The 15,976-nt window shown below is 34.7% G+C and overlaps 1 protein-coding gene across 10 annotated transcripts in view; it reads left to right on the forward strand.

Annotated features, from left to right (window-relative positions):
* Positions 1-15,976, forward strand: part of CNGB3 (cyclic nucleotide gated channel subunit beta 3) — a 245,871-nt gene that overhangs the window by 110,401 nt on the left and 119,494 nt on the right. For 8 of the 10 annotated variants that reach the window (XR_013366986.1, XR_013366987.1, XM_077876333.1 and 5 more), the window contains one exon: positions 820-946. The exons of the other annotated variants lie outside the window; for them this stretch is intronic. Coding sequence is in view for 6 of the 8 variants with exons in the window: in XM_077876333.1 (XP_077732459.1) it covers positions 820-946 (127 nt within the window). In the remaining 2 variants the exon portion in view is untranslated. The remainder of the gene's footprint in view (positions 1-819; positions 947-15,976) is intronic. 10 annotated transcript variants of the gene reach the window in all.

The following is a 15,976-nucleotide window of genomic DNA, read 5'->3' on the forward strand; positions in this document are numbered from 1 at the left end:
TTACAAAAAAAAAAGTTATGATTTGAGCATTGATTCTAATTTTTAACCACAGTGCATTTAATTAAAAATAAATTAGAAGCTGTGGACACTGAAAAACCATTAAATTTTTTTCGTTCTATTTATTTACTCCTCCTATATATTCTTTTTATATTAAGTCATTTACTTTCATTAAAATCTTCTCTATAACCCAAATATTTACCAGTGAATTAATTATTCTCTTGGTACACTACAATTTAAACTCTATTAACTGGAAAATGTATTTGTGGGCTTGAAGGGAAAGTTTTAATTTTTGGATGGAAACTGAAGCTAGTACATTAGTTTGCATTGCTTATTCAGAAAAGATGTCATAGCTAAGGATGATGAAACCAAAAACAAAGATTTGGTTTCATTAAAAAATTAGAGTGCAAAATTCTACAATAATGTCAATGACATCACTTCTGCCTATTTTATTTTTCTGAATTTTATGAGGCTTCAGTTTCAGCCACAAATTATGAATAATGCTTTAGCAGGACTGAAATACCTTTTGAATGATTATGCCTTATTAATCTCAGCTTTGCAATTTCAAAAAGAAATATACTATATGAACTTTTTATTACATAATATACCAACTTTAAGTATATTTTTCATTAGCCTGAAGTTAACTTCTCTTGTATAAGGTCCTACTTTGTTTAGCAATAACCCAGGGGAAACATTCCTAAGACTGTTTTGTAGAAACAAGCAGCATCTCTGTAATTTATGCTGTCCAATATAGCTTATCAGGAGTGGCATATATTCTTCTGTCATATATGACATGTCATATATGTTGTTTCCTTTTCATAGATAAAATCTCCGAGAAAAATTCACTCAGAGACCTGACGACAAATCCCAACCATCAACATCCAACAGAATCAAAGGGGGCAATGTCAGAGCAGAAGGAAATGGAAACTGGGAAAGAAGGCCTAGTCAGGTGAGAATTCAACAAAACATAGAATACATGTTAGGAATATTGCTCAGGCTACATTGAAGAATTCAAACACCTATTCCCCCACTTTAGCTGAGCAAAAGGCAAGACAACAATAGTCACATAGCACAGGGGAACTGGCTGGAACTTCAAGGTTGTTCCTGTCCATTTCACTGTCCCTTGCTACCTAGCCCTGGCTATTAACCAGGATTTCTAGGCAGCCATTTGGCTATAGGCCAAATCACACCAACAAAAACATGGAAGTCACACGTCTGAGTCTGAATCATTAATATCATCGTGGGAACAGCCTACATGGGACACCTGAGTGGCTCAGTGGTTGAGTGTCTGCCTTCGGCTTAGGGCGTGATCTCAGAGTACCAGGTTTGAGTCCCATATCAGGCTCCCTGCATGAAGCTTGCTTCTCCCTTATCCTGGGATTGAGTCCTACATCAGGTTCCCAGCAGGGAGCCTACTTCTCCCTCTGCCTATGTCTCTCTGCCTCTCTCCCTGTGTGTCTCTCATGAATAAATAAATAAAATCTTTAAAAAAAAGAAACAGTCTACATATTTACTAGGCATGAATTTTAAAAAGAAGAAATTGAAGAGAATATATGATTGTTCTGAGTTCACAAAGAAACAGTCATTCCAATTCTGCAAATTTTTTTATTGCTTAATTATTATTTCCTTTCATCTGCTTAAGAAAGTGTGGCGTGATAACCAAGAATAATTACAGAAACAGGTAATCTTTATTCCACTAAAGGAATACAGTTTTATAAATACTTCCTACAAAATTATTGGAAATATCACAAAAGAGATGACAATTTCAATGTGAATCAGTGAATCTACAATAAAACACAACTAAGGAGCCCCTTCATTTTGTTACTTCTTGGCATGCTATTATGTGCCTGCTGATCCAATTTGAATTGCTTAATTATAGTTAATATAATTGCAATAGGCTTATGAAACAATAAAAGCATAGTCTTATTTAACAGGCAAGAAGAGTTATCATTTAAATAGAAATTAGAAATATCTATTCCTCCCCCCAATTCTACATCCCCACTTCTTTCTCAGCATTTCCTCCACTGTGTTAAACTATGTGCTGCCAATAGGAGTTAGAGTGATAATCTAGGACCCGGCGTATTGCAGACTGAACAATAAGCATCAGAAAGAGAAGGTTCATTTTCAGTAAATACAAATTTGGCTATATATGAAATTAAACACAAGCTCACTCTACCACATGCATGCACATAAAAAAAAACTGACAAAAATTGAACCTGACATTATTTAGGCAGAAAGATGTATAAACTCTGGGATAAAAACTAAAGTCTTACATCCAGGCCAAGTAATTATATTATTTTTATGTTGGTATTTATAGAATTATTTGCAGTTCTTTTAGTGGGTCATTATTATCTTCACTCTACAGATAAGCAGCCAAGGCACAAGGAGGTTAATTAGTTTGCCTATATTAATAGGGTCAGGTCTGCCAAGATTGGACTGCACAAGACTCAAATTCCTCAGTGGAATTTTTTCCTCCCTCCCATCAATACATTTATTTTAATCAACAGCTTAGCCTTCTGAACCAATCTCTACTTCTGCCATTTATTTTAGTTATTAGTATGTTTAATTTTTTGTAATAACCTATGGTGATAGGTATGTTTTCAAAGGACTGAAGTGGAAGCCATAGCTAACATTCTAGGGATATATCCGTTTTAACCCAAATCCATTCCCAGTATTATACTCTTCTGAAATATGAAAATGGAAAATTTTCAATTACCCAGAAGTGAGTCACTCAACCTATCTCAAAAACATAAAACTTGACATGAACTCTAAGACCATGCCCGGTCTATCTCATCCCCTACCTTCCTATCCTTTTACTACAGTCACACTGGCACTATTTCAGTTTCTTGTACCTATGAATTGATTAATCTCTGGAATAATTGATTATCCTTTCTGCATTCTAGGCAGCAAAGTGGCTTGAGAATTATTGACAAATGGAGTAAATCCAAGTTGGCTTAAAACTCTTACTTTAATGTTAGATAGCTGGCCACTTTTCCTCAGGAATGAATGAAAATCAGCTACCTTTGACAGAGCAACTTTAAAAGGTCACTAGACATACCAGTGTCACTTTTGACTAATATGGGAATCCTGATATCCCAAATACCATGTACAACTTACCAAAGCCTTCCTATTTTGATTTCATAAGCATCAGTAGTACTATATCTAGAATCCTAGACAGCAGGGGTTTTATACATCACTAAAAAAATATCAATAATCAAATAACTTCCAACTAAAAGTGATTTCACGATATTCTCAATGGGTGAAGATCACTTTGGTATTTGCAGTTATTAAGAATCAACAAATTTAACCTTGAGCAAGTGAGGTTTAAAAAGGTTTTTTTCCTAGATAAATATTAAGGATTTATTTGATTGATTGCAGGCAATAGATGCTTATGAGTGGCTGCTTCTCACCTCAGTTTTTTGAATTTGCAAGAAGTCAGATTATTAATAAAATTTAAAAGTAGATTTCTTGCTCTAAGTGCATTTACATTATCTTCTGCCTTAAGCCCTGTATTGAATAGGGATTATGTGTCTAGGCTGATCACTAAATATTGAGGAGAATGAATGTTGTGGATTTTGCTGTCTCCGTGTGTGAAGTGCAGTTTGATATTATTGATTACACCTTTAATTTCTGTCACATTCAGAAGATGGGCAGAGGTGGATACCAAGAGAACTAACAGTATATATATGTGTGTGTGCGTGTATATATATATATATATACACACAGTATATATATATATAACAGTATATATATACACAGTATATACATATACAGTATATATATATATATATACACACACACACACTTCTCTTGGTTAGTTATATATATAGTTATATATAACTATATATACTGTTATATATATATATACATACTCTAGTATATATAGTCTTATCTGTAGATATATTATGTAACAGATTTATTGTAAAGAATTGGATTGCATGATTATAGAGGCTGAGAAGTCCCAATATCTTCAGTCAGCAAAGCTAGAGGCCCAAGAAAGGCAAGGGTGTATTTCTAGGCTGAGGATGAAGGCCTAAGAACCAGAACTGCTGGGATAATTCCAGTCCAAAAGCTGGCAGACTTCAGACCCAGGGAGAACCAATGTTGCAGTTTGAGTTTGAGGGCAAGAAGAGGTCTTATACCACCAGCCTGCAAACTGGAAAAGGTTTCTAAACATAACCCAACTATGCTGGCAAGCTGATCATGGACTTCCAGTCCCCAGATTTGTAAGAAATAGATTTCTGTTGTTTATATACCACCCAGTCCATAATGCTTTGTTACAGCAGCCTGAACTAAGATATCAGTCAACTCAGCCCCAAACTCTTTAACATAGAGTCTTTGGAATGTTCCCTTGTGACAAGGGTCTCAGATACTGTTTTGTAAGGATAAAAGAGTATAGATATATGGGGGTTTTTTTTGATATATGTTTAAGACAAATTCAGATATCATGTCTATTTAGCTATTCATATAAACATAAAAAGTTGAATAAAGTTTATGTTATTATTAAAAGATGTAAATTCATAAAATAAAAATCATTTATGTGATTTTTTTCATCCAGCCTTCAATAAGATTAAAAATAAATCCTAAAACTAATTTTCTAGCCATAGTAATAATATTTATCTTAAATACATGTCAGCCCAGGAGGAGATATTTCTCAAGATATCCAAGTATTACATGTCCACAGTTCTGACTGGAATCCATTTGTATTAAACTAGCTTTCTTTCTTTATCCTTTCTTTTTATATCCTTTCACAACATTTTCTAAACTGTCTATCCAGGGAAAAGAAATTCTTTGCAAATCTTCCCTGAAAAAAACAACCAATTCATTATCTTGTCAGATGAATCATTTAGCTTCTGAAAGACATGGGGTTCACCCCTGGAAGGTCCCATTGATGCTATTTGTCCATTACCAAGAAAAACAGCCTGTTTCTGGCATTCCATCTCAGCACATTCTTATTTTTTAATATAAAAAAAGTATATTTTGATGGACACTAATGAATAGCAAGCAAAAGAAGATGTGTTTTGCCTGGAAACATCAAATAGCTATGTCTGGAAAAGGAGACAGAGTTGAATGGCTGATAGGTTAAGTGGTTAAATGATGAACAAGCAAGTGAGTGAAACGTTCAGTGCCCGTGACTGGGGTGCACTGCAAGACTGACTTTTACAGTATAGTATATGACTTTTCATCACCATTGCTACCCATAATGCCAAGAAGGAAGGTTATTTCTATGAATAGTCTTCTTTGTTCATAATAGCAATCAGTCTCTATTTGGGTGGTTTTAAAATAGGCAATCATTTCACAGCAGGAACAATGAGGACAGAATAGAATTCAGAATCTTATCAGCACTCATAAACACTGCTGTTTATTGTCTTGTAGCTAGAAAAAGCAAGAAACACTGCAGTAAAGATGCTTAAAAATCCATATGTGATTTTATAGTTGAAATAGAAAAGGAATGTCAGCTATCAAGTTTACCAAAATAAAATACAATTTATACTTGAATAATTTAAAAGCTTGTAAAAAAAAAAGGAAATCAGTTACATATTTACCAATTTTATGTAATGCATAATAAAAATGATGCACTATTACTTTTAGCCCCAAATTAAAATTTTCCTCTGTGGCAAACAATACCTTTATAATTAGGCATTGCAAATACTTTTAACAACAGATAGGCATCTGTTTTTAATAATGCCATCACTTTTAATAATGATTGCTAACTGCTATTACTAGCAATATGGCAGACTAAACATTTATAGAAAATTCTTTGGGGAGAATGTAATTTAAAATACTAGATAAAATATGAAACCTACATTTGAATGCATGCCTGAGCTGGTAGAAAATAAATTCTATTGTTAGAAAGTTTCATGAATTGGTGTTTGCTCTCAGAATTTATTCCAAACTTTTATGGCCTAGATCTGAGTTAAAATGTGTGATCATTGAGACAAAATCTGGAGTTAAACTACATATGAGGACAGGTTGGAGACTCCTCCATAAAACTGGGATTCTAAAGGATAATTTTCTAGAAGTTAAACCATCCTCTAGAGAGAAATAGTGAAAATAATACTTCTCTTTGTCCTGGCTCTGAGTGGAGAAAAGGGAAAGAAATTTGAAATGGGGAAAGGAAAGGAGGGAGAAAAGAAGAGGAGAAGAGAGAAGGGAGGGAGAGGACAAAAGGGAAGGAAAGAGAAAGTAAGGGAAGGAAAGAAAAAATTCTTAGCCATAAGCATTATTCAAATAGATCTGGAACCAGAATTCCTAGGACATCTGTATCCTAGAAAAAAAGATTGAGGCTAAAATAAAATATTTTAAATGATTAGGTTTGAGAACTCAAACTGCCAAAAACAACAAAATTTGGAAGAAAACAGTCTTTAAAACCATGTCTCAAAGTATCTATAGATATAAGTTCTGATGAACATGAATTCACAATAAAAAATTACTAAACATATGAGGAAATAAATCATTGTGAACAATACAGCAGAAACAATAAGCTTCAACATTAGACTCTCAATATCTTCAGATGGTAAAATGATCAAAAACAGCACATAAAATAAGCATATTGGAGTGCCTGGGTGGCTCAATTGGTTGAACATCCCACTCTTGGTTTCGGCTCAGGTCATGATCTCATGGGTTGTGAGATTGAGCCCCCTGAATCAATCAGGCTCTGCACTCAGCAAGAAGTCTGTTTGGGGCTTCTCTCTCTCTGCTCCTTTCTCTCTCTCTCTCTCTCTCTCTCTCTCTCTCAAAGAAATCTTTTAAAAATAAGTATATTAAAAAAATAAAAAAATAAAAAATAAAAAAAATAAAAATAAGTATATTAAATATATTTAAAGAAATGAAAGAGAATATTAAAAATAAGGCTAGGGAAAAAGAAATTGTCAGAAAAGACAAGGCATTTTTGCAAATGAACTATCAGAACATCTAGAAGTGAAAAACGTAATCCCTAAAAGTAGGAAGTGAGAAGGAAAGACTCAAATTGTATTAGTCAAGGATCAGTCAGGAAAAAAGAGTTTTTATTCTAAACATTTCAAGAATAAATAAATTAAATACAAGGAATGTGGTAGTGTGAAAATTGTTGTAAGAAAGGGTGAGAAAGAAAGCAAATTTCAAAGGTGGAAATTGCAACCCAGAAATTAAATGCAGGATGTAGTTCCCAAAGCCCCAGTTGCCCCATAAATCGAAAACTGGAGAAATGGAGTCTGAAAAAGGTTCAAGAAGCAGCTGCTCCTTTTGAAGAAGTATGCTCTAGTTTTCTGCCAGATAAAAACTTAATTGTGCTTTCCTTTCAACTTCCAAATCTCCTACAAATGTCTCTCATTGGTAGAATCTAAGTCAGAACCCTCCTGATTTTTCAAAAATAAGGGATTTTTCAAAAATAAGGTTCTCAGGCTTTCAGCCCCTGTTAGTAACATGGGAAAGTGTAAAAAGGAACAGAAATGCTATTGATTGAAAATAAACAATCCAGCATAGAGATTCAAAAAGTGAGCAAAGAAAATGTAAGCATATAGATAAATGGAAAAAAAAAAATTTACACCATAAGATAATCACAATAATGTCTAAATTGGGGGTGAAAAAAATGAGATACAGTTAAATATACCCTCTACAGTGAGGTGATTGGCATAAAAAAGAACGAAGAGTTTGACTAATTTTAGAACCTCTTAATTAAATATATATGTTAAAATGTCTTCAAAAATCCCTGTATTAATTACATCAAAGTATTTAATCTCCATATGCTAAATTTACCAAAGATTGTAGATGAGAGAGAACGCACACAGGCAATTCTGCCAGTTACAAAATGAAATTGATAATCCCACACTCCTAAAGAGAGTGATTTTAAAATACTTCTCTTTGTTTATTTAATAGAGCAAATATTATAAAAGTCATTAAAGATATACTATCTTTGAAAAACACAATTAACAAATTAAACCTAAAGGACACTTGAAGAACCCTTATATCCATTCTTCAGTAACTGCATTTCTTCAGTAACTGAAAAATACACAGTTGCATCACGCCTACATAGAACATTACAAAAATTCATGATCTACTATGCCAAGGTACACTGTCAAATCTCCTAGGATCTCTTTAAAAATACAAAGGTTTGCATTCTACCCCCAGTAATTCTGATTTCATTGGTCTGGAGTGAGTCTCAAGCATTAGGATGTCTGAAAACCTCCTCAGGTGATTCTAATATATATCCAGGATAGAGAAGCATTTCACTAGAATATGAAATAGACCTCAACAAATTTTAAAGATTTTATGTCCTATTGAGTATATTTTCTAACCACATGGCAATGAAATCAGAAATTAATTTTTTAAAAAACTAAAATTTGGAGAAAAATCCCACATAATTAAAATTTAAAACACACTTTTAAGTGACCTCTGGGTCAACAAATAAGTCATGAGTGAAATAAGAAAATACTCAGAAATGGAGCACCTAGGTAGCACAGTCAGTTAAGTGACCAACTTCATTTTGGCTCAGGATGATCTCAGGGTTGTGAGATGGAACCGTGCAATGGGCTCCACACTCAGCCCGAGTCTGCTTAAGACTTTCCCTCTCCTGCTGCCCCTCCCCTTCCAAATTACATTAATAAATCTTTAAAAAAATACTTAGGAGGGGATTCCTTGGTGGCTCAGCGGTTTAGTGCCTGCCTTCGGCCCAGATGGAGTCCCATGTCAGGCTCCCTGCATGGAGCCTGCTTCTCCCTCTGCCTGTGTCTCTGTCTCTCTCTCTCTGTCTCTGTCTCTAATGAATAAATAAATAAAATCTGTTAAAAAAAATACTTAGGAACAACAATGAAAATACTGCATATGGACAGCCCAGGTGGCTCAGTGGTTTAGCGCTGCCTTTGGCCCAGGGTGTGATCCTGGAGACCCAGGATCAAGTCCTGTATTGTGTTCCCCGCAGGGAGTCTGCTTCTCCCTCTGCCTATGTCTCTGCCTCTCTCTCTCTTTGTCTCTCATGAATAAATAAATAAAATCTTAAAAAAAAAAAAAAAAAAGAAAATACTGCATATCAAACTTGTAGAATAATAAACTGTCAGGTATTTTTGTTTTGCTTTTCTGTTTTAGGCTTTTTCCTTTTTCCTTATTTTTTTAACTAGAAAATTTAATTATAAAGTTCACTTGAAAGAATAAACAAAAATGGCCAGGAAAACCTGAAAAATAATAGTATTGGAGGTAGTATTAGTCCTACTAGATACTAAAACCTATTTAAAATCTCTGTAATTTAAGATAAAGTGTGGTATTGACACATGAATAGATAAACCAATAGAACAGAAAAGATACAAATAGATCTAACTGCATGTTTAAATGTAGTATCTAATAAAGTCAGCATCTAAAATCAGTACAAAAATGGTAGATTTAAATAAATGATATTAGAGTAACTGGATAGCCCTATGGAAAAAATAAAATAAAATAAAATTGGACCTGTCCTTCATGCTACACACGAGGGTAAATTCTGAATAGATCAGAGATTTAAATGTAAAATAATTAAACCATACAAGTACTAGGCAAAAAAAGTTATAAATTTCTCTATAATGTGGAAACATACATTAAGTCCTAAGATTAAAAATTTAGAAGCAATAAAAGAGCTTAATAACTTTGACTACATTAAAAGAAAAGAATTTGCATTAATAAAATCACAAGTAAAAGAAAAAAATCAGAATATCCAGATATGAAAATTCTCAGTGCTACTTTCTGAGAGAATTAATCATTTTATTTTGAGATTGATGGCAGGCATTTAAATTTTGTTTTGCATACTTTGCATTCTTTAAGATTGTAACGGCTCAATCAACTTGATATCTTTGTGATATGTCACTACCACAATTTCATTTTCCTCTTCCCAAAATTTAATATCAGAAGTACAATGTATTTAATTAATAGCATAGAGTAAATCAATATATCATATAATCCCAGGAGTAAAACAGTGATCCTGATACTCAATATGGTGCAATCAAAAGGTCCATCTTTTACTCAAAAAAAAGTAATTATTAGCAGTGTATAATATAGGCATATATTATAAATAATATTCATGTATTATGCATATATTTTTCAAATAAATATAAATGTATATTTGGTGGAAAATTACTTGCTAGACCTTCCATCTGTGCTTTCTACTCTAAAGTCATTAATAATGCTTCCAGAAATGAGATGTGGTATACCAAGATGCAGACTAGTATCAGAAACAGCAAGAGTAATTTACTGGTAGGTGGTTAGATGTGAGTCAGCAGACCAAAGACAAAAATTTTGTGAGTATGCCTAATAGCCTTGAGAGAGAAACAAGCCTACAGACACAGTTTGTGGTCCTTTTTTAAATTGTTTCACTATTTATCATGGAGAGACAACAAATCAGTTACCTGTTGCCATAGAAAACCAAAGCAGATAAAACTTGTCTACTTTCTTCCTCTTGGCATAGAAAGAAGGAAATTAGATGATTTTATATTTTTTATGATACCTAAGTTATGACTTTTTAAAAATGTGTCTTCAAGTTTACCTAGCAAAATGAAAGGAACTACAAAATGTTTGATACATTGATTAAAATTTTTGAAAATTTACAGGTGGACAAATTCTGATTACTATGAAGCAAGCAAGACCCATTAATAAAGATACTATAAATATGGAAACTACAGGGCAAGCCTAATGATAAAAGAGATAGAAGAGAAGGGAATAGTGAGGTGAGCTTGGGTAAACCTAGAGTTTCTTCCTTATTGCAAAGAGCCAATCCAAGCATTGCCATATGGAAAAGTGGATCCAATGATGCCAGTATCACCTGATTTCTTTTTCAGGAAAACTTCAAATTCCAGAAGTCCATATCTTGAATACTACCAAAATAAATTGAAATTCTTTTGAACTGTAGGCCATAAAAACACAGCTGTAGGTCATCAGTTTACCATCTCTGCCTTGAAATAATAGACTGGTTCTAAACAAGTTCACTGTTAAAAAAATATAATTCCATAATAGAATTAGAGGTGTGGTCTATAAGAAAAACATTCATCAATGCTGTTCCCAATGTAAAGCACTTATAGAGGATAGAATCAAAACTGTAAGAATATTTTTGTCCTCAACAACTTTATTGCATTTCTTTCAAGTATTGTTTTTATTGTTAATTTTTGGATTTTAGTTCTTTTTTGGGTATTATATTTTATGTATCTTTGTCTGACAAGATGTAATAAGCAGTCTTCCATGTGACTAGCATGTTTTGTAGCCAATCTCTTTAATGCATTCATAATAGTTCGAATATGCATCAATAGCAAGAGCTTAGAAAAGTGGTTTGATTGATTCTATTTGAAAGTTAATTGACTGATGGAGGCTGGAAGATCAGCTTAAAATAGGTAAAATGGAAGCTCCCCATTGTGAGAGTAAATGGAAGACTCACCATGTTTCTTAAAATCTTTGTCTCCTTGGGAAGAAGAAAGGGATTGGTCTGCCTAGGATTGGCATTAGCAAGAGACAAGAACAAAAGAAGGGGAAAAGAGTAGAGACTGGGGGGATGATAACTCCCTGTCAGATGACAGCAGCAGACAAGAGTTGAGTCATTGGAGAAAGAAAAGAGATTTCCACCTGGAGAGAGACAATTTCAGGCATGGGAAATGGCAAAACTGGCACATTGATTTGCAGCATATAGATTTTTCAAGAAGCAGCAAAAATGCTATGCAGGTAAGGTAAGAGAAGCAACCTAAAGTAAGCTGGCCTGTGAGAGTCAGGATGGGGAAGCTTATCAGACTCTCCCATACTCACTCCGCCCAAGGAAGGAACTTGAATGTTTCCCCAAGTCAGCAAACAAAGGTATGGGGTATTACTCATTTGCTAGAGTGAGGCAATTGCCAGAGGAACAATTTTATCTCAAATGTTTAGCACTGGGTCTGGCACTTATTATATGCAAGGATAACTGCTTTGTGAATAATACATTGTATGTTTTACTCTACTTCAAGTAGATTCCTAAGAGAATCACAAAGTGAAATACATATGTATTTCTCAATTCTGATGGATGCTTTATGAGTAGTTTTTGCCTTAAATACTGTTCACATTTTAAACACAGGAATCTTTTCAAATATGTGTCTCTTTACTAGCCATGAAATGCTTGACAGTTCTTCCTTAAATGGAAGGTAATGTTTTTATTTATTGTTATCGTCTCCTAGCATCCCATAGTGCCTGGACAGTTCGTCATATAATGTAGTAAAACATGTCTAATAATTCTTTTTTTTAAAGATTTTATTTATTTATTCATGAGAGACACACAGAGAGAGAGAGGCAGAGACACAGGCAGAGGGAGAAGCAGGCTCCATGTAGGGAGCCCGATGTGTGACTTGATCCCCGGTCTCCAGGATCACACCCTGGACTGAAGGCGGCGCTAAACCACTGAGCCACCCCGGGCTGCCCAAATGTCTAATAATTCTATACCAATAAATGTTCACCCTAATTCTGCTGAGACAAGTAATAGTCTAGCAATAGTTTGTGTGCCAGCTCTCAGCTAGGTAAATTGTTTCCACCCAGCCTGATGATTCATTTCAGTGTAGTTGTTCATATACAACTGTTCACCAGTGCCTTTATTTGGGCATCCAGCTCACAGAAACAGGACTGTTTGAGTACAGCCAAGCACTAGTTATTGTAAGACATTGGCAAACAGAGTAACAACTATGTTTTATAGAAAAAAGCAGCAAGGGGATAAGTTGACAAAACAAGAGCAATCAGAAGAGAAATTCCACATGCTTCCACCACCAAGTATAACAGGTGTCAGTGTCTGTATATGTAGCCATTTATCCAGCCTTTGCTCTTATCACAACAGATGAGCTGAACATATTTGTATCTAAGGCCAACTCCTCCACTTTGTGCTCATCCCTTTTCCTCTACTCACTGGCATCTCTCTGATAATTATTTCCTTCTCTTCTGCAACATCTAATTTTTTTCTTTCTGCTTGATTATTTCTATAAACATAAACATGTAGCATTTCTCATATTTAAATAATAGCAACAAAATGTTTCCCTTATCTCCACATGAGCAGCCAACTATTGTCCTATTTCTCTTCCTGCCTTTACAGCAATCTCAGTTACCCATATTCATTTTTTCTACTTCTCCTCCCATGTTCTCCTGAACCTGTAATGAGAATTTGATTCCCTCATTCCAACAGCTTTTATCTACTTTTATGAAAGTTTTTGCTGGTTTTGTCCATGTTTAGCAAAGTCAACAATGCCCCCTTTATAAGCACTATAAAGCCAGTGACCAAAGCCAGTGGCCAGTTGTTAATTCTACTTTTTCTGAACCACCTGCAGCAAGCCACAATTGATCCCTCACTCCATCCTTGAAACACTGTCTCATTTGGCTTTCCAAATATCACTTTCTCTGACTGATGCCCTATCTCACTGGCCTCGTTTCCCATCTTCCAACCTCTAAACTTTGAAAAGCACAAATTCAATCTCCAGACCCCTTCTCTGCTCTACCTATGTCCTTAGTATATGATTTTATCCAGTCCAGTGACTTTAAGCAACATTGACACCCTGGTGACTTCCAAATTTATATCTTTAGTCCAATCTCTCTCTAGAACGCCAGTTTGAATTCCAGTTGCCTACATAATATCTCCACTTTGGGCTCTATATAGACATGTCAAAATGTACATGCTCAAAATCAACTCTTAATTTATTTCACATCTTCCAAACCTGTTCCTCCTGCAACTTTCATCCTTAGTATAAGGCATCTTCATTCTTCCATTTGCTCAAGCCAAAAATTTACCTGTTCTTTCTCTCATATAGTACAGCCAATTCAGTAACAAATCTTGTTGGCTCTTCCTTTGGGATATAAGCAGAATTTTATTATACCTCAGTACCTCCACTGCTACTACTATCCTAGTCTGTCATCTCTCAGCTAGCTATTACAATATCCTCCTAGCCATTCACCTAGCTTCTGTTCTTTGCCCCTCTATGGGTTTATATTCAACACAGTAAGCCCAGGTAACCATATCAAAATGTAAATCATCCCTTATTCCTCCAGATCCTCTAATGGTTTCCTATCCGGTGTTGAGTAAAAGCCTAAGTTTCCTCTGTGGCCTATTGGCCTGCCTCCCAGGCTACCTCTGCTTCTCTGACCCTAACTCCCACCACTTTACCCTGTCGCTGTGACTCAGCTATACCTGAACAGTCTTTTCTCAGATATCCATATAACTTATTCCTCACTTCTTTCAATGTCTCTGCTCAAATGTCACCTTATTGGAGGTGCCTCCCTAACCACTATAGGAAATAGCAGTCCCTTTCACTCTCTATCTACCTTACTCTGATTTGTCTTTCTTTATAGCATTTATCATCACCTGACATACTCTGTATTTTTAAAATATGTGTGTTTCTAAAAAAAAAAAAAAATGTGTGTGTTTCTATCTTTCCCTTTTAGAAAGTTATAAGATACTTGGGGGAAGGGCTTCATTGTGTTTACTTCTAAATTTATAGATAAATGCTGAATGAATGAATGAATGGGATTTCCAAATTACATAATTCTGGAGGCAAGCTAAGATTTTTCCCATAAATTTGTGACTTCATTCTCAAATTCTTAAATTTAAAATATTTTAAAGTTAACTTCTCTTGGGTAACTGCACACCTTTTTCTTTAAATATATTTGATTAGATTCCATGTCATTTCACAATTACTTTCATCACAAAATACCACCAAGTCTTTTCCAAAGTCTCATAGCAAATTCACAATTTAAGGTGCTTTTAAGCTCTTTGGGGTCAATAACAAAAATTGAACCCTCATGCTTGAACTGACTCCACAAGTATAAATATATGAAGTAGATGTTATGCATATGATTTCCTCTCTACAATTGTTGGTTTCAGTTGCAATCATTCTAATTACTCATGTGATAACCAGATTTGGAGAAAGCACTGTAATCTGGAGGTGATTGCCCTAGGTGTTTACTTCAGACTCTAGGACATGATTTAAAACCTGAATGAAAGGAAAACTATGGTTTAAATCTGGACTTCAGTAGGCATCAGTCCACATAACAAAAGCACCAGACAGTGGGACACAGTAAGCCTTCTATTCAGGGCAAAGCTAATTGAAGAAAGGTTTTGCTTTCCCCCCCAAAATTAAGATACAAATGGTGGCCACATGAAAGGGCTCTCAAGGCTGTTGCACTTTTACCCACTTGGAACTCAATACAGTGCTTTTCTCACACTAATGAGCAATGCATTTACTCACATGCTTTTAAAATTAGAATCAGAGGTATTTTTTAAAGTAATGAATGTTTTGCTTAAACCATACCAACATGTGTTTTGAAAGGAACTGGAAATGTAACATATGGTTCACGTAGACTTAAATAGGCCTTGTTCAGACATTAATCTGAGAAGAGGTGCTGTTTCCCTAGTTGGCCTCCTTAGGCACCGCAATCTTTAATCAATCATCAATCTAATCTCCTTATATTAGGTATTCGATTTTCATAGGACCTAAAAAAGTACCTCACAATATTGTCTTTGTCAATAAAGACAATTTTAAAAACATTCGCTGAGGAATATAACTATAGTATGAAAGGAACTTCATATTCTGATTATTAACAACCCATTTTACAAGGAAGTACAATTAAATTAACAAACTTAGATCACGGTCAGTATAGGACCTCAGTAAAGAAAATTCTCAAGTTAACAATCTTCCTCATTAATGACTTGGTGAAAATGTAGCCAGGGTTAACAATAAGTTTCCGTCTTGGTTTCTACAGGTCAGCATCTGGTTCTGTATTACCCACCATTCCTTTCACTATATCCATACCATTTGGATCAACTCCATACATAGACGCAAATACAAATTTAGCAACCCTAGCAACTACCCTTCTCACTGCCCACCTGAGGCCAAAGCCTCTGGCACCATATGTAAATCATATTTGACTCCATCCCAGAAGCTCAAAGTGTAATTCTTCTCTGAATCCTCATGTATTCACATTACAGCTGTCCCTGATATCCAGTCTTTCCCCAGTATTTGGATTTTGCAATTTTTTTGTAGGTAGGCAGCAC

This window comes from Canis aureus, chromosome 28 (assembly GCF_053574225.1).
Source record: "Canis aureus isolate CA01 chromosome 28, VMU_Caureus_v.1.0, whole genome shotgun sequence".
Classification (NCBI taxonomy): Eukaryota; Metazoa; Chordata; class Mammalia; order Carnivora; family Canidae; genus Canis; species Canis aureus.